Source organism: Myxine glutinosa, chromosome 1, assembly GCF_964187855.1.
Source record: "Myxine glutinosa chromosome 1, kmMyxGlut1.1, whole genome shotgun sequence".
Taxonomy (NCBI): domain Eukaryota; kingdom Metazoa; phylum Chordata; class Myxini; order Myxiniformes; family Myxinidae; genus Myxine; species Myxine glutinosa.
The window spans coordinates 358,792,331-358,812,158 of NC_136261.1; the positions used below are offsets into that span (position 1 = coordinate 358,792,331).

General features: G+C 43.5%; 1 protein-coding gene across 3 annotated transcripts in view; it reads right to left on the minus strand.

Annotated features, from left to right (window-relative positions):
- Positions 1–19,828, minus strand: part of NAMPT (nicotinamide phosphoribosyltransferase) — a 95,879-nt gene that overhangs the window by 43,939 nt on the left and 32,112 nt on the right. For all 3 annotated transcript variants that reach the window (XM_068099565.2, XM_068099551.2, XM_068099571.2), the window contains exon 3: positions 8,474–8,630. In XM_068099565.2, the coding sequence (XP_067955666.1) occupies positions 8,474–8,630 (157 nt within the window). The remainder of the gene's footprint in view (positions 1–8,473; positions 8,631–19,828) is intronic.

Below are 19,828 nucleotides of genomic sequence, written 5' to 3' on the forward strand. Positions count from 1 at the left end.
AAGGGGGACCGTGTTGTGGATGATGTTAATATCGTGTGCCAGTTGCTCAGCAGCCAAAACGCAAGGCCTTTGACACAACAGCTGCATGTGGGGAAATCGAAGGCTAATGTGTATATCCCAACTCAGGAGGAATAGAGCTCTCAGAAGCATTTTCGCCTCCACTGGACTGTGAAGCAATAGTTTCAAATGTTAACAAGAAAGAGCAATCAGAGATAGCAGATCCTCGCATGGAAATGTTTTGCATAGTGATTGGGTGGTTTTGTGTGGGGTTTGTGTGGTGTTTGTTTGATGCGTAGATGATGCATTGACAACATAGGGTTATGCTCGTACAGCGGACAAACAGACCTTTTCCGTTTCATCGTATAGTGTTACGGATTCGTCACTTCCGTTGTTGTGGTTTTCCTCCACTTGAAATATTTCTGATTCTATGCACTATTATTGTCTTCAAAAGGTTTATTGTTCATGAACTGTTTGCAAAGGATAAAGCGTTAATGTTAAAAAGAGACAGGAAGCCGGATCGGGAGCCAGAAGAAGAGGAAGAGGAGGAGAGAAAAGGGCGGGGCGAATGAGTCGGACAAGAAAGCCGAGTTGCTCCGGGTTCTGAAGAGAACTTTCGGGTTTCCGGGAGAGGAATTCCTACGACGGAGTTGTCATCGCTGTGACCGGTCAACCTGCATGTCAGGTTTTGCAATCGATTCAGGAGAGAATCATCGCCGTGCTGTGCGCCACGAGACCAGGTCGTCGGCCATTTTGACTCGCGCAGAACTTGTGCTTTGCTCACGGTTTCGTCTTTTCTCGACCATTTTCACCGCATCCAGACGTCGATCTGGGGCGTGTGTGTGACGTGGCTTTTTGAAGGTTAATTCGTCCATACCCGAGGGTGTGATCTCTCAGTCGCCTGTAGGGCGCCTATGGATATCCCAGTCGCCTTGAGGGCGCCTTTGTACAGCTGTGGCTGTGGGACTGTATTTGCCACCTGAACGGGATTCTGGTCTGATCGTACATCGATCTGTCGATCGCTGGAGCGAATCAACTTTGGGCTTGAAGCCGGGAATAAGAGACATTGGGGATGTTCGTGTTTCACTCACTTGGAGCACAGTGAGTTTTATATTACCAAAACTGATGGTACCATCATAGGACATGGATTGTACTATTGAATACTATTATGGTTGTACTGTTATTCTTGTGTGATCTTAATACAATATTTGTTTGTGAGTAACAATTGGGGTGGCTTCTCCATTGATCTTTGACATACAGAATAACACATTTTTCTGCTGTGACTCCTCTCGGGGCTAGGAGGTACATCGTGACCAGGGGGTCGGGGAGGAGCACGTAACAATAGGTTTTTGGTTTTATTGCAATTGTATGTATTTTATAGACATAGTCACATACCATACTTTATAGACATATGCACATTCTAATAGTATGTACTTTATAGACAAACTTGCATTCTAATTGTACAAACCTTATTGAAAAAAATATAACGTGTAATAATGGCTACCACCAGGTGATGTTTGTGGCCAAGGTTAGCTAGCACATTATGTGTGGACAGACAGACAGACAGACAGACAGACAAACAAACAAATTAACAAACCCAAATGAAATAGTTTCTGGTGAGGGTAAAAAAGACATGCAACTAGAATGGTACAGGGTAGGGCACATACCTCCACCGCCAAGCTGAAGAAACCAGTTTATGGTTTCTATCCCCCTGATATGCCTGATCTGGATTCGGACCTGAACCAAAAACGAATCAGCTTGTTCTTGTCACCTAACCAACTCGTCCACCAAGTTTAGTCATAACTCGTCCACAACTTTTTTAAATATCATGTTATACAGACTTGGCATTTAATATGGAATATTTTTTTGTGGGGGTGAACTTACTTTTCAAGATGACTTAGAACCAAAAGTTCATTGGAATTATGTTGAAATTATTCTAGATTTTGTTAATGTGACCTTTAAAAGAAACAAAAACCACATTTGACATTTCGAAGCAAATAAATTGATCCTTGAAAGTGATGTAAACCGATATCGAACTCAATTCACGGACAGTACTGTGTTAAACATCTGTGCGTTTTCCAGAAGTATCTCTATTTTGCACATTAGCCAAAAATATTTTTTGACAAAAACAAAAGTTAAATTACGACTGGGATTACGGACAGTAAAATTACAGTTCAGTACTTCGTGTAACCCCCACGAGCATTCAGCAGAGCACGTACACGTTGAGGCATGCTGTTCACGAGATTTGCCAAGGTTTGGACAGGAATCGCTTGCCATGCAGTGACAATAGCCTGCTGCAATTCACGCACAGAGGTAGGCTGCTGGTCCAAGTTGTCGATTTGACGCGTTAATTCTGCCCACAAGTTCTCTATCGGATTCATATCCGGGGACACGGCAGGCCACTCCATATGCTCTTCACCACGGTCAGCAAGAAAGTGTTGGATCATGCGAGCACGATGAGGCCGTGCATTGTCATCTTGGAAGACAAAGTTTCCTCGAAAGGCTGCACGAGCAAATGGAAGCAATGTTTCTTCCAGAATGACCCTGTACTTGAACTGGTTCAGGTTTCCATTCAGAACAACCAGGTGTGTTTTGCCCCCTGCATGAAAAGCAGCCCAAAAGGTCACCCCACCACCTCCAGCTTGGACTCTTGGCACTATACAATCTTCGTTGTGGGCTTCATGCACTTGTCTGCGCACTTGGACGCGGCCATCTTGACGATAGACCAGAAATCTAGACTCGTCACTGAAGGTCACGTGATTCCAGTGTCCTGGCTGCCATTGACGGTGCTCTCTGGCCCACTGCAATCGGTGCTGGCTGTGTTGTCTGGTGAGGCGTGGCTTTCTCAGGGGACGCCTGGCACGATAGCCTGCTTGAACCAGTCGTTGGTTGACTAGCCTTCTGGATACAGGCACATTTGTCAGTTGCTGCCACTCAGCTCTAAGCCGATTAGCTGACTTGGTACGGCCGTTGTAGACTAACCGGTGCAGCTGGCGATCATCTCTCCTTGTGGTTCTGCGTGGACGTCCTGGCCTCGGTATTGGAGTAGGGACACCCCTCTGAGCATTTCGTTTCAGGATCTTTGACACCTGACCTTGAGTGATGCCATACTGCCGAGCAATAGCACGCTGTTTCATGCCAGAATTTCGTAAAGCCACCACTCCATGACAAACAGCATTGTCAAGTTGACGGACCATCTCCAGAGGAAGCGGCAATAACTTTTGTGGACGTGCAGCAGTTGTTTTCCACTAATACAGAACGCAACAACCCTTATATACCCGATTGTGAAGCCAATCGTCAAATGTACCTGTTCTTACATTTTGTCACGCCATCTGTGATATAATCCTGTTATTGACTTCTTGCTGCGAAAGACAATCAGTGACATGGTTCTTTCAACAAAGACATCACCGAAGGGTAAAAGAAACTCACCAGATTGATATACTGAGTTCAGAAAGTAAACCCAAGTCAAGAAAGAAAAAAAATCCATATTAAATGCCAAGTCTGTATATCGCTTTTTGCCCAATCTCTCAATGGTGAAGAATCACTTTAAAAATTAAATAATACTCGTATCCGAATCCATATTCAGATCTTCACCAAAATCTAATCTAATCGTCCTTGTCACACACACAACCTGTCCACCAGGTTTCGTCTAAATCCGTCCACAACTTTTTGTGGTATCCTGCTATATGTCGCTTTCGCCCTATCTCCCAATGGTGAAGAATTGCTTATAAAATTATACTAGCCGGATCTGGATCCCGATATTCACAAAAATCGAATCATTTCATACTCGTCACATACACCACCTCTCTGCCAAGTTTCGTCCGAGTCCGTCCACAACTTTTTGAGATATCTTGTTCACAGACAAACAGACACACAGACAGACAAACAAAGACAGAGCATAACCTTTATCCACCTTTGGTGACGGAGGTAAATATAGATGTTTGTTCATAAATGACACCCAAGCACTGGCCATTATGGGACAGGATCAAACCCACGAGGACATCTAGTCGCTGAGATCCCCAGAACTGAAAGTCAAACTTCTCAAACATTCACAAAATTGAAGGGTGGAATGTAAGGTCAATGAATCAGGGAAAGTTAGATGTACTAATGTGAGAGATGGAGAGGACAAATTAACTTTTATGGACTGGTTTGGAGAGTTTTGATGTGATAATTATGAAGTGTTATTTTCTGGTCACGAAACCTGGAAAATAAATGGAGTGGCAGTGATTTGCAATGAGATGGAAGGGTCAGTACTCAGATACAATGCAGTCAATGATAGGTTAATATCATTGAGGTTGAAAGGGCATCCAGTAAACACCACGAACATTCAGATACAGGCTCCAATTTTTGCAGCAGAATGTGGAGGAGTTTTATGGAAAGTTGCAGGAACTGCTGGAACAGGTACCAAAATTAGATGTTTTAATTATTATGGGAGACTGGAATGCAAAAGTTAGAGAAGCAGGAGCACCATGGATTGCAGGAAAGCACTGACTTGGTATCCAAAATGAGCTAGGGGAGCGAATGCTGGAGTTCTGTGTGGAGAATGAGCTCATAAGTGTCAAAAACATGGATCAAAAAAACAAAATCGAATCAATTTGCTCTTATCACACTCCCAACCTATCCGCCCACTTTTGTGCGAATCCATCCATAACTTGAGATATCCTGCTCACAGACAAAGACAAACAGACAGACGGGTGAAAACATAACCTCCGTCCATCTTTGGTGGTGAAGGTAATAAAGGTATAAAACTGTTTTGCAGAGCTGGACCTGGTTGACAGAATGCTTGACAAATAGTGGCAGGAGGTCGAAGACATTGTAAAAGAAGAGGCCAAAAACGACATCCCAAAAGCAAGCAGAAAGAAGAAGACTAAATGGCTCTCACAAGATAAAACAACAAAGAGCAATCAGATTGCAGACCCTCACCAGGATGTGTTTGTGTGATGTATTTTGTGTGGTGTTTATTAGCTGCTGTGTTTGTGTGGTTTATTGACTATGTAGATTTATGTTCAATCCAATATGGCTGCCGAACTACGTGACCGCTGGCATCGTCAATTAAATTCTCCTGTTAAATCTGTGTACATCATGGTCAAGAAATTTCAAACTGATCGGATCAAGCGTTCTACTTGTCTAATTATGACGTCATAATGAAGGCACCGATGACATCATGAATATATGTTGTTCACCATGGGGAGCACTTCACAATGAGACATATTTTAAAAATTTCCATTGAGCGGTTTCGGAGATATAGAGGTGCAAAGTTTTTTGGTTTTTCCAAGATGGCGCGTCACGTGGAAGGGCGCCATCTTGGAAAAACCAAAAAACCTTGCACCTATATATCTCCAGGGTAGAGCGGAGGTGCTCCTATGGCGAATATTTCTTGTCAATCGGAACAACGGTTGCAGAGAAAAAGCATACTCACGTTCTGTGCAGACAAACAAACAAACGGACCCAAATCGAATACCCTATCCTCTGGCAAGGGTAATAAATACTACAGACAGAAGCAAGGAGATGAAAACCAAAGGAACATCACGAGATGACAATAAATGGCTAAATGACAACTTCTGATGATGAGGAAAGACAATGATAAATATTTCAAAGAGGCATGCGTGACAACAGAGCGGGGAAAAACGAGATCTTTTTTTGAAAAGATAGGAGATCCCAGGAAAGTTTAGGTCTAGGATTGGGGTCCTGAAGAGTGGAACAGGAAAATATCTATCAGGAGAAACCCACGAGAGAAAAATTGAAGGAATATACCAAAACCCTATACAAACGAGATAGCAATACGACGGCACCTTCGAAGAATGAGAACCAATGGTGATAGAACGTGAGGTGGGTAGAGCCTTGAAAGAGCTGGCAAATGGAAAAGCACCAGGTGCCGACCAAATTCCCACAGAACTCTTTTTTTAAGGTAGTTGTAGAGGAGGAAATCAACATTTTAACAATCATCTGTACACAGATCTGGAGCAGTATCGGACGGCCCAAAAGGTACAAGCAGTCAGTTTACATACTGTTTCCAAAGAAATGGGACCCAAGAGTATGATCAAATATCCAAAACGTCGTGTTGATTTCACATGCCAGCAAGATATTACTAAAGATCATTCAACACTAGAGGAGTCAACATCGGAAAGTAACCGGAAATCTCTCATTCCCCAGGAATCTTTCCACATCTGATATGTCTGATAATAGGCCTGTACATCATTGACTGGGTTGTAAACAAGAAGCTACAGTAATAACAGAGTTTGGAGAGAGAGAAAGAGAGAGACAGACAGAATGGTTTGGAATTGCAAAAGGGATCAGACAGGGATGCATTCTCTCCCCTTCCTTGTTCGATCTGTATAGTGAGTACATAAGGAGGAAATCAGGAGTCAGGATTGGAGGAAGATGCATCAACAATCCAAGACATGCTGACGATACCGCTCTGTTGGCAAGAAGTAAAGAGGACTTGATGAAACTGCTGCAGACAGTGAAGAGGGAAAGTGAAAAAGCTTGTCTTTATTTAAACCTAAAAACTCTAAAATCTGGTCAAAGATCGATGTGTTCAGATTGGGAAGCAGTGCAGGACAGGGAATTTTGGATAAATCTGATCATGAATACAGTATTACCAGAAGGCAGACACGACTTGGCGGAACTAGATAACCAGCGTCACCGATTCTTTACTCGTCTGTTAGGTGGTCTAGTGGTACAGGACAAGGTCAATGCTTGTACACCTAAGAACTGACAATAGGACAAACATCAAGGGGATGATTGAACAGGAAAAGAGGACGGGAGGAAACACTGAAACTAGCAAAGTAAGGCTAATGGGGGTAATAAAGAACACGAGTCAGAATTTGGGATGACAAGACATGGTGACACACTGCTTGCTTGAAGCCCTGGAGGAAAGAGGGAGACAGAAACCTCTGGAAGGTGGTTCCATAGACTGGAGAAGCGAGGAATAAAAGAGTTGAGGTGCGCAGTCAGCCTAGATTTTGGAGGTAATTTAACCAGGAAGGGGTGAAATGGAAAAACACGTGCATCCTGCAGTTGCTGGGGAGGGTCAGAGAACTGAAAGAGCAGTGTTGGAAAATAGATGGTAGAAACAGAGAGAACACAGACCTACCTGTGATGTGAAAGCAACAGACCTTGTGCTTCGGTCTCATAGTGGGAGATTCCATTATTTTGAGAACTTTATATTCCACACAATTCAGGAAAGGATTGCTTATTATTAAGAATTGATTGCAGGAAAGGATTGATTACATGACCGTGTAATGTTTATAGAGGTGAGATGTTTATTGGAAGAGGCGATTTGTGTAAAAGCGTAATAAGAACAGCACCCGATGGAGTGTATACCTCCGCGAGGCTGAACAGTTTACGCTTTGTATCCCACTGCTAGGCTGGATCTGAATCTGGACCTGAACTAAAATCGAATCGGCTTGTTCTCGTCACTAAATTAACTCATCCACCTAGTTTTGTCCAAATCCTTCCACAACTTTTTGAAACATCATGCTATATAGTTTCCGGACCTATCACTCAATGGTGAAGAATCACTTAAAAATTCACAGATCTTCACCAAAATCTAATCAATTCTTCCTTGTCTCACACCCAACCTGTCCACCAAATTTCATCCGAATCTGTCCATAACGTTTTGAGATGTCCTGCCCACAGACAAACAAACAGACAGACAGATGAAAAATCACTCATAGTGCGACACTTGGAAAAGGAGAACAAAGTAGAATGGCACTCAGTAGAGCATCCTTTTGACTTCACAAATAATTAGTGGTTCAATTCAGTGACCTGATATGCGAATCGTCTTCAAATTTTAAGTTAATCGGATGAAAATTGACAATTTAGCACGGGTAAAGCGACTTTCATCAGGCTACCCTATACATCTGCATCTCACCCTCCTGCTATGGTAACCATGGATCGGTGAACTTGTCAACCTCTCTGATTGGTGAATTGTTGCGCATGACGTTGTTATTGGTGTGACGTGGACGCTCATGATTTCTATTTTGGCCGTGTTAACTTTCAGCTCCACTTGCACCGCGTGCTCCTCGAGCCTATTTACTTTCTCCTGCATGTGATGTAAGGATTGTGACATCAAGTAGATATCATCTGCAAAGCAGATGTCCTCTAGCTGTTCAAATTGGTTCCTCCAAGGTATCCCGTTCCTTCTTTGATCAGTTGTTTTCCACAACACCAAATTCAACACTACTAAAAACAGTAATGGAGACGACATGCAATCTTGTCTGACCCCTGCAGTAACGTATCCATTGTAGGTACTCTTTATCAGCCGTACAATTCTATTTGGTGCAGTACACCATAACAGTCTCAGGATCTTCCACCTTGCCATGCATCTTGCAGCGTAAAATATAAAGCGGTAAAGAGGAGCAACATCACAATTAATTGTTCCACAGGCACATCGGCAAGGACAGACAGGGTGGATCGGACAACAAAAAAGGATAAGCAAACGGATGGAAAAACAATCGAACGATATACTCACCAGTGAAATACTTCTGTAATATGTACTGAATTCCAAAAAATACGACTTCGGTGAACTTGACATCCCCGTCGACTGCACCATTCAGCTTTCCCCCACGGCATTCGAAGTAGGAGAAAACCGTGGTCGTGTTGGGTGGGTACTGTTTGTAATGGGTAACCTGCAAAGGGCATGGATGTAGGAGAGGAAGGTAGAGTACACGTTTACCTTGGCTGGAGCAACCAATTCACAGATTCCTCATCTTCATACTCAGAGGCAGCAATAAGCAACGGTCCGTGCAGATAAAACAAAAAGATTTTTATAAACGGAATGAAAATATTCCGTTATTCCTGACGCACAAAGGACGCCAAAGATGCAGAAAAGGATTTGAATGGCAAGGATTTGGATGGTCGGACCATAACAGTAGAGAAGGCAGGCCATGGGCGTCAAGGGGGCTACAGAGGAGGAAAACGTGGATGATGTCCCGGTGTGACGCCTCATGTCCCGGTGTGTACCCCGGTTTAGAATAGGTACACCGTATCCCTGCTCATCGTAAGAGGCGACTAAGGGTTGGCGTCAGGAAGGGCATCCGGCCATAAAAACATTGCCTCAAACAGGGAACCATGATTGTCATGGGGCCCGCAAGGCTAACCCCCGCTCTAGCAGGGAAAATGGCCTTAAAAACGATCATTCATTCATTCCTGACAAGGCACTGTGAAGAAAGCTTCAAATAATTCCGCTCTGAAATCACTCGCACAGAGAGCAGCCCAAGAAGACATTCAAGCACACAACTGCACTGTCCCACGCCCCAAGGTTAAAACAGAGCAAGTAGTTCCCGGGTCAAATGGAAAAGATCACAGTGCAGGTGTGTGTATGCATGTGCGTTTCACTCTGGCCAGGTAGGAGTCGTTATGTCAATTGACAATGATGGAGCAATAGCATCATGTAAGACATGACGTTGCGTCCAGGTAGTTTGCCTGTCCTTCGGTACATCAAGAGTGTCGGAGGGGGCCACCGTGAGAAGGCAACCAGCATGGTTCCGTCAGCCTGCTATGGCAGGAATTTGGAACTTGGCCATGCTGGCAGCCACACTGGTCACATATTTACACGACCAGAGCTGGCCAACAGGTCCAGAACTTAATATTCCATCTGATGGACAGCAATACGATGATGCAACACACTGGCTGTGAAACAGCCAATGAGGCTATTTCCTCAATGAACATGAAATTATTAAAACCCCGTATCAATTCCTTTCATGAACGCAAAGGCCGATAAGCCTTGTTTACACTTTACATTGTTGGCAGAGCTGACCAGTATACCTTAATTTACATTGTACATTGAGGCATATGCACCCCCCACTCACGTCACGTGTGAATGGCCGTCTTTGGTTATGAAGGGCAACACTATTACTTTATTGACCAATAAAGCTCTGGGAATCAACAGTGCTGCTGTGTTCAAAATTGTCCTTTTTGGTAAAGGGCCAAATCAAACTCCTGTCATGTCATGTCCATGTAAATGGCCAGCAAGGCCTGAGCAGCCACAGTTTATATAGCCATTTTGAAACACTCCCATCAGATATTTTATTGACATTTCAATGATCTATTGTGATGGTGGAAATGTGGCTTACAGGATGGCCGAGATGTACGCACACTCCCTTCTAAGCTGTTTAGTGTGGTGTTTGGATTAGCGAACCTGCTATAAACTGTCATCCCGGTGTTTCACAGGCAGGGTGAGCCATGAATGTGTGTGCCGTCCCTCGGATGGATCTTCGGCTGCCGAGCATTACTTGGTGCACATTAAAGATCCCATGATAAGCCCGGTGTTGGCTTAAAGGTTAAGATGGCTGGCTTAAGATCTTAGGGTCTTGAGTTTGAGGTGTCCTCCTCAAGGAATAGGCAAGCTATTGCCGCACCCATTAACAAATACCAAAGTCCAAATTCCTGCTCTAACTACTTAGTCGAGTGTTGAGCAGTTTCTTCCCAGCCATACACTGCGTCTGTCCCAAGGAGTAAGACTATGAGGTATTCTTCTAGTTTTTTTTTCCCAGCATGGCATCACTCTGGAACAGCTTACCTGCATCCTGCTTTCCCCTCTATCCCAACCTACCTAAATTCAAGAGAAATGTCAATACAGTCCTCCTTTCTGTATAATACCTATACTTTCCTTTGTGTAGCCCCACCTCGAGTGACCTCAAAAACTTTGTGGTGGGCGATTTCTCATTTAAAACCTAGAACGGCACTCAGTCGAGAGCATACCTCCGGCAGGTGAACAGTTTACATTTTGTATCCCACTGATAGGTCGTATCTGGATCCAGACATGAAACAAAATCTAATCAGCTTGTTCTTGTCACATTACCAATTTATGCACCGAGTTTGGTTATAATTTGTCCATGTCAGAACTCGTCCATAACCTTTTGGGACATTCTGCTATATATAGTTTTTGGCCCTATCTCCCAATGGTGAAGAATCACTTTAAAAATTCTACTAGCCGGATCTGGATTCGGATCTTCACCAAAATCTAATCATTTCGTCCTTGTCACATACACGACATCTCTGCCAAATTTCGTCCAAATCCGTCCACAACTTTTTGAGACATCTTCTTCACAGACAGACAAACAATCAAATGAAAAATCGGTCAGAGACCGATGACTTGCTGGAATGTACGTTTTTTTAATCGGCCATTTTGGATCAAGTTTTTCGGTTTTTCCAAGATAGCGGCTGAACCACGTGACCGATGACGTCATCATTATTTGTTTTCTAAACTAATTTATTCCTAGATTATGCTCAAGAAATTGAATCTTAATCGGATGAAGTTTTGAACTTGTCGAATTATGATGTCATAATGGAGGCACCTATGACATCATCATTAACATATTTTATTCCCCATGGAGTTCTTTACAATGAGCCATGTCTCAATTTTTTCTATTCATCACTTTCGGAGATATAGAGGTGCAAAGTTTTTCGGTTTTTCCAAGATGGCGGCCGAACCACGTGACCGATGACTCATCTTTTTTTTTTTCTCCACCAGTTTATGCCGACATGGCACTCAAGCAATTTAATCTTAATCGGATGAAGTTTTGTACTTGTCAAATTATGACGTCATAATGGAGGCACCTATGACATCATCATTAACATTTTATTCCCCATGGAGTTCTTTACAATGAGCCATGTCTCAATTTTTTCTATTCAGCACTTTCAGAGCTTTCGAGGTGCAAAGTTTTTCGGTTTTTCCAAGATGGCGGCCGAACCACGTGACCGATGACGTCATCATTGTTCGTTTTTTTCTCCACCAGTTTATGCCGTCATGTCGCTCAAGAAATTGCATCTTGATTGGATGAAGTTTTGTACTTGTCGAATTATGAAATTATGACGTCATAATGGAGGCCTTGGGCCGAGAGAGTTAAACATTGGGCACAGTCTATTCCAGGACAAGACAAATATGTGTGTAAAGTTTGGCGATTCTACGTGCAACGGTGTAGACGTGGTGCTGAGCACAGACAGACAAACAGACAAACAGATGAAAAATCGGTCAGAGACCGAGGACTTGCCGGAATGTACTTTATCGGCCATTTTGGACAAATATGGTGGCCGAACCACGTGACCGATGACGTCATCATTATTTGTGTTCGAAACTAAATTATTCCTTGATGATGATCAAGAAATTTCATCTTGATCGGATGAAGTTGTGTACTTGTCGAATTATGACGTCATAATGGAGGCACCTATGACATCATCATTAACATATTTTATTCCCCATAGAGAATTCTTTACAATGAGCCATGTCTCAATTTTTTCTATTCAGCACATTCGGAGATATAGAGGTGCAAAGTTTTTCCGTTTTTCCAAGATGGTGGCCGAACCACGTGACCGATGACGTCATTATTAAAAAAAAATCTCCACCAGTTTATGCCGACATGGCGCTCAAGAAATTGCATCTTGATCGGATGAAGTTTTGTACTTGTCGAATTATGACGTCATAATGGAGGCACCTATGACATCATCATTAACATATTTTATTCCCCATGGAGAGTTCTTTACAATGAGCAATGTCTGAATTTTTTTCTATTCAGCACTTTCGGAGATACAGAGGTGAAAAGTTTTTCGGTTTTTCCAAGATGACAGCCGAACCACGTGACCGATGATGTCAGCATTATTTTTTTTCTCCACCAGTTTATGCCGACATGGCACTCAATAAATTGCATCTTGATTGGATGAAGTTTTGTACTTGTCGAATTGTCAAATTATGACGTCATAATGGACACACCAACCCAGTTCCGGAATCTTTTCCAGCAAGTAACAAACAGACAAACCAACCGATCAACATACTTGCCGGAATCTTTTCCGGCAAGTAACAAAGAGACGGGTGAGAAAACATAACCTCCATCCACCTTTGGTGGCGTTGGTAATTAAAAAATGCCTGACTAGCTGAGTCGTGAAAGACTTGGGCCAAAATCTCCCACTGGCCAACACCACAAGAATGTGGGAATAATTGGGACCATTAAAAGAAGTAGAATATTGTGTTAATGGAAATATTCCTGTGTTTTCTTTACAGAAAATCTATGTTCCTTTAAACAATCCTCATTATGCTTGAAGGAAAATTCATATTTATTTATACATTTATTTCTCCAAACACTCATAATGTCACATGAACGTGCTAAACCTTTGTATTTCATTTGAAGCATGTGTACAGCACCTTTAACAGAATGATCCAAATTAATTATATATATATATACACTCAACCCTCGGCTATCGCGAACTCAGCTATCGCGTTTCTCTGCTATTGCGGCTACATAAAAAACTGCACAACACACGACTATCGCGCCCCAAATATGCGCTATAGCGCACCGGAAATGGTGGAAAGGGTGCTACGTCATCACCGAGCGTGGGGAAAAAGAAATCAAGAAGAGGGAGAACTTAACTTACGCTCAAAAATTCGAAATTGTGCAGTTGATAGACAATGGTGAAACAAAGCGAAGTGTTGGAAAGAAATTTGGGAAAAATAAGTCAACAGTGCGAGGTATTTACCAAAACTGTGATTATCGTAGAAACGTAGATAAGATTTAACAATCAACAGTGAAGCAAGGTGCTCCTTTATTAATAGGGCCTACGGCACTGGCAGGTTACGAGGAGCAGTATCATGCCCACGTCAACTCCCTCCGCCAACGCCAAATCACCGAATTCTTATGGCCAGACTCGGCGTCAGAACAAGTCTAATCGGGGGACATTAGGGTAACCGCGGGGGGGGGGGGCACAAACTGCCGTTCGAGACCTCAATCTATGATGTAAATGCTTGATAATAAGAGTTTGCCGTCAACAACCAACACACCAACCCAGTTCCAATTTAAAAACATGCTGCAACGTCTCTCTCTTTCACTCACACACACACACACACACACACACACACACACACACACACACACACACACACACACACACACACACACACACACACACACACACACACACGCACACAAACACACACACACACACACACAAACACACATACCACCCGCCCCCGCCCCCCCCCACCGCCTCACACATACACACACACACACACACACATACACACACACACTCACAATATAGCGAACGTGCAAGTTTGGCGCCAAAGGCTTGGCCTGCGGGTGGGTGTGGGGGGGTGGGGGGAGGGGAACACAATAACTCATTTGGGTGGGCATGGCCCGCGAATGCCCCCCCCCCATGACGCCGACCCTGCTTACAGCGTCGCAACGAGACACAGCCCTCTGTCTTTGACGAGCCCTCTGACGTTGAGGGCTTCTCTGGTGCTACAGCTGACGCAATCCTGGACAAGTTAGAGGCACGTAGAGGTGGTCAATAAGACTCCACCCAAGCCTCAGAACCTACCCAACCACCTCAGCCCCTCATCGTCCCCAAAAAGGTAAATAAAATGGTTTTCTTAAAAAGTACTTTTTTTACCATTTTTTTAAAATGTACATATTGTGATTCTTGTTTTATGGCAGAAATGGTAGAAACATAGGTCTTTATGTTTACATAGGTAGGTCTTTATATGGTAGAAACACTTTACTTTATACAACAAACACTACTTTATATGGTGGAAATAAAGTGACAAAAATAGGTTAAATATGTGGTCAACTTGGGGGTCCTGGCACCAATTAGAATTATTACCATACGTTCTTCAGTTCGGCTATCGCGATTTCGGCTAACGCGCGCCGATAGCGGCACCAATTAGGCACGATAGCCGAGGGTTGAGTGTGTATATATATATATATATATATATATATATACAGTGAAACCTTGACTTACGAGTTTAATTCGTTCTGTGACCGAGCTCGTAACTCAATTTGCTCGTTTCTCAAATTAAATTTCCCCATTAAAATGAATTGAAATGCTATTAATCTGTTCCAGCCCCCCAAAAACCACACCAATTTTTTTTGAAATATCTATATAAAAATATCTCGCGCTTTATATTTCACCTGTATGCAGCATACAAGTTGGCAGGATGGCCTGGACTGGAGGTACGCACACTTGACTCTAAACTGTCCAGCCTGGGTTTGAATCCCGACCCAGCTATAACCTGTCATGTCGGTGTTTCACAGGCAGGGTGATTCATCAATGTGTGTACCGCTAAACTGGGCGCCCCGTTTGCGTCCCATTAGTTGTTGGATGTTAAGGATCTCACCGTGTCTTCCACAAAGAGAAGGCGAGCTATCGCCGGCACTCTGAACAAGTTGTGGCCTGGCATGCTCTTCTCCTCTGCCGTTATATACGTCCTCCTCGGCATCTTTTTCCAGAAGAGCCCTGTCTCGTCACAGTTGAAGATTTGCTGGGGGATGTATCCTTCGGCTTCTATCAGTTCGGCAAAAGTTATAATAAAATCTTCAGCTGCCTTCACATCCGAGCTTGCTGCCTCACCATGCCTGACGACGGAGTGAATGCCGGTTCTCTTCTTAAAATTATCAAACCATCCCCGACTGCCTTTGAATGACTCTTCCGATGCCTCGTCCGTTGATGTTCCCACCGTCTGCTGCACCAAATCCCGTAAATGTCTCGTGCCTTCTCACAGATGATGCTCTCGGTCACGGTATCTCATGCGAGCTGTTTCTCCGTCAACCACACAAACAACAACTTCTCCATCTCTTCATGGACAGAGGTCCGGAGCTTTGAAATAATCTTAACGCCCTTGGCTGGCGTTATAGCCTTTATCGACTCCTTCTGCTTCAAAATCGTACATATCGTAGAAGTACTACGATCGTACTGCCTCGCCAAGTCGACAACACGCACACCTCGCTCATGTTTTTCGACGATTACGTGTTTTATATCCAAGCTCGCTCGCTCGTAACTCAGATTTCGGCTCGCATCACAAAGCAAAAAACCGACCGAGCGACGGCTCTTATCTCGGAAAACTCGTAAGTTGGTGCACTCGTAAGTCAAGGTTTCACTATATATATATATATATATATATATATATATATATATATATATATATATATATATATATAACTAAATAAATATATAAATATATAAATATATATATATATATATATATATATATATATATATTGTTGTGAATTTGAGAATGGTGTTGTAGTTTTTATTGTAATTGTAAAATATCACCCTCCTTTCTCCATTTGTTGTGTGTAAAGGTCAAAGGGCGTCCCTTAGTTAGGTCATATACAATCACGTAGCCAAATCATAGATCTCCCTGTTCAGTAGTTATCTCCTTATTCTATGTAGGTTAAGGCCTTGTCTTCCATTAATTTAACACTCCATTGCACCGAATTCAAATAGAGTAGATTCCCTGCACATCCCCCCTTTCGTCAATTGCCAACTGCACTGGGCGGTTTGCTACATTCTGCCGCTGCTGTGGGGTGGTGGTTGTTTTCGCTGCAAGACTCCATTAGCCATGAGGTCATCTCGGAGCCGAAGGTGGGAGGAGTCAGCCCAGCGTGGGGAACAAGGCGTGGCCTTGCCAACGCCTCCTCTAAGGGCGGGATCGGCGAGCCCTCGCGACCAATCAGGGCCGAGGCGACCTCACCGATGGGCGTGTCCTGGAGGCCGGCGGCTTGATCGCCCGAGGTGAGATATAAGCGCGCGCGGAAGCCTTTGTGAGAGAGACGGGCGATATACGGCGGAGAGAAAGGGAACCAGGAGTTCAAGAGGGAGGAGTCCAGAGAGCGAGTTCAAGAAGAGAGGCAGAGAGCCAAGAGAGTGAGAGAGTCCTGCGAGTTGCGAGACAGAGAGAGAGAACCCGTCACGCCAGACCCCCCCCCCCACCCCCCCACCAGCAGCTTGACTCCATTGGGCAGCTTCGACCCGTTACCCCGCGGGAACCAGGATCGGTGGCATCGGTGGCCGTCGAGGTCCAGCCCGACGTCCCGTGCGGGATCAAGCTCCAGCCAGCTCCGTGCCTTCCTCTCCCTCCAGCCATCCACCTCCTGCCATTCCTGTCATCATCCCCCGTGTAAGTGTGCTCGTAGTCTGTCTTTGTATGTCTTGTCCCTGGGTATAAGTAAGACTGCCATAGGTAAGCTAGCGTTGCACTGTGTCTCCTTGCTTCTTTCTGCCTTTTATTTTATTATCCTTCCTTCTTCCTTGGTTTCTTTAATTGTGTAAATAGTAGTAATAAATAGTATTCGTATTCCCAACCTTTTGCCTTTGTCTTCTTCTTCTTCTCATCCGTCGTCTTTGTCTTTTCCAAATTGAATACCTGTGGCACGATTTGGCCAACGTTCAGGAATCGGGTCTAGTCATTGTTAATAGTTCGTGCCGCGGTTGCTTAAAACCGCTCGGCAATTAACATCTGTCCGCGGTACGAACGGGGCTGTGCCACCGGCCTTTCCGGAGGTCGCTGTACAGTGTCAGGGACCATGTCGGTCAGTCATAAACGAGGGGACTAATCCCCCCTCGATAAGGGGAGCAGAGGCCGACGTTGGGTTCCGTAACAATATATATATATATATAAAACAGTTTGTGTGTGTGTAATGTTACCGATAGACTCCTAAACGGAGAGGCTCACGTGCTTGATATTTGGCATAGACATGGCCATTGAGCCTGGAAAGGACATGGCCTACCGAAAAATATTTGACGAGATCCATATTTTTAATTCATATTTACCTCAGCGCATTTCAGCGAGGAATATTATACACGGAATCTGAGCCTGTGGCAGAGCAGCGCGCTGATTCGCTCAGAGCGATCAAGTGATGTTCCAGCCTTGCCGCCATAATCTCACAGTTACGCGTTCGCACGTAATTCAGAGCGAAAAGCGATTGCGTTTTTTCACATTTCAGCGAGGAACATTGCCATTCACACCACATAGGTTTTTTTTTCTTTCATCTTGAGATCCTTGTTGCCATGAAGACAACAAGACTTGAGACAGTCATGGTTGAAGAAACAGCAAAGTACCTCCATCTTGACAACTCCATTTAATTCGACAACTGTTAAAAATGTTGTATTCATTGAGTCTGTCCATTTGTGTCACCTTTCGATGAAAGTTGTGTCACCTTTGTTGTTAGTGTAAATTTTTGTATTTTTAGATAAAGGCACAGATACAGGATTGAAAGTTTGTGGTATTTCGGCTGCATCTTTCCTACTTAGATTGAGGTTTTTAATCTGCCTGGAAAGTGTATTCATCATAATCATCAGAGATTGCAGACAGGAGAGCAACAATGCCTTTTTCTTGTTGTTCTTAACTGTAGGTCTGTACTGTAGGTTCTTAAGGGTGTAGTACTTACTGGTGAACAGGTGATTTTTTTTTTGATTTTTTTTTTTTAGCTGAACAGTTTCCTTATAGTCTTATAAACAAGAATCATGCTATTAGAGGTCATAGAAGTACCCCTAATTATTGAAAAATTGTCCAAATTTTCGAACATCATTCATGCCCCTCAATAACCGGAAGTAGAATTATTTGTTATAACTTTAATTTGCATCATTCTTTTGGGCTGAAATTTGGACAGGATATTCAGAATATCACTTCCTTTAAAATGATGAAGGCTTTTGTTTATAGGAGTAGACATTGTGGATTTATTGAAGGACAACCAAGTTTTATCTGGTAATTGGCATAATTAGCTAATTAGTGAACATTTGACATAATTTCACTAAATCCTCTCATCAGGTAGTAGAGTAACACATGTATAATACATGTACCAAGTTTTGTGTGAAAAGAATGATAGGTGACATAGAAGATAGAAGTAGAAATGTGTTCTTTGTTTTTCCTTGTTTTTTATTGACGGTCTAATTTATGCAAATTATACGCATGTAATATGACAAAGAAGCGTTGAAACTGGTCTGAGAGCCAAGATTATATCTTTCAAGAAAAACTGAAAATTAGATACCTCTCAAAGGTACCTATGTAGTTTTCTCAATTTTTCACCAGTACTACACCCTTAACTGTAGGTTGTTCTTAACTGTAGGTAGGACTGTAGGTCCTTGTCTTATTATTTTTCATGGTTTTGTTTAAATATTATTAAAATATGTTTAAACCGCAGCCGTGATGCTGACGCCCCACCCCCCTCCCCCCCCAGAATTTCCATGTTTTAAACGTTTCCCAGTGTGTACCCTGGTTAGAATAGGTACAGCGTATCCCTGCGTGTCGTAAGAGACGACTAAGAGGGTTGGCGTCAGGAAGGGCATCCGGCCATAAAAACATTGCCTCAAAAAGAGAACCATGACAATTACAACTACATATGGGCAGGGTACAGCCCGAAGTGGAGATCGGTTTCTGAGGTTTGGGACATGGAATGTAGGGACAATGACAGGGAGATCAGGAGAAGTGGTGGAAGTATTGGTCAGAAGAAGAGTGGACATATGTTGTGTGCAAGAGACGAGATGGAAGGGAAGTGGTGTGAGAATGGTGAAGGGTAGGCAGGGACAGAAATACAAGTTTATGTGGCAAGGCTGCCTGGAGGGCGTGAATGGTGTTGGTGTCCTGTTTTCTGAGGAGTTTGTAGACAGTGTGGTGAGTGTGACTAGAATGAGTGATAGGTTGATGATGGTGAAAATGATGATTGGAAAGCTCGTGGTGAACGTCATCTCGGGATATGCTCCGCAGGTTGGTCGAAGCGATGAAGAGAAGGACAAGTTCTGGTGTGCGATAGAGAAGCTGATGGAAAACGTGAAAGATGAGGAAGTTGTTGTGGTGGTAGCAGACCTAAATGGACATGTGGGAAGGAGTATGGATGGTTTTGAGGGAGTTCATGGGGGTTACGGATATGGTGTGAGAAATGGAGAAGGTGAAAGGATTTTGGAGCTTGCTGATGGAGCTGATTTGTTGATTTGTAATACTCAGTTCCAGAAAGAGGATAATAAGCTTGTTACATACACGTCAGGTGGATCGACGACAACCGTTGACTACCTGATGGTGCGTAGGCGAGATAGGGGGCACCTCCGGGACACAAAGGTG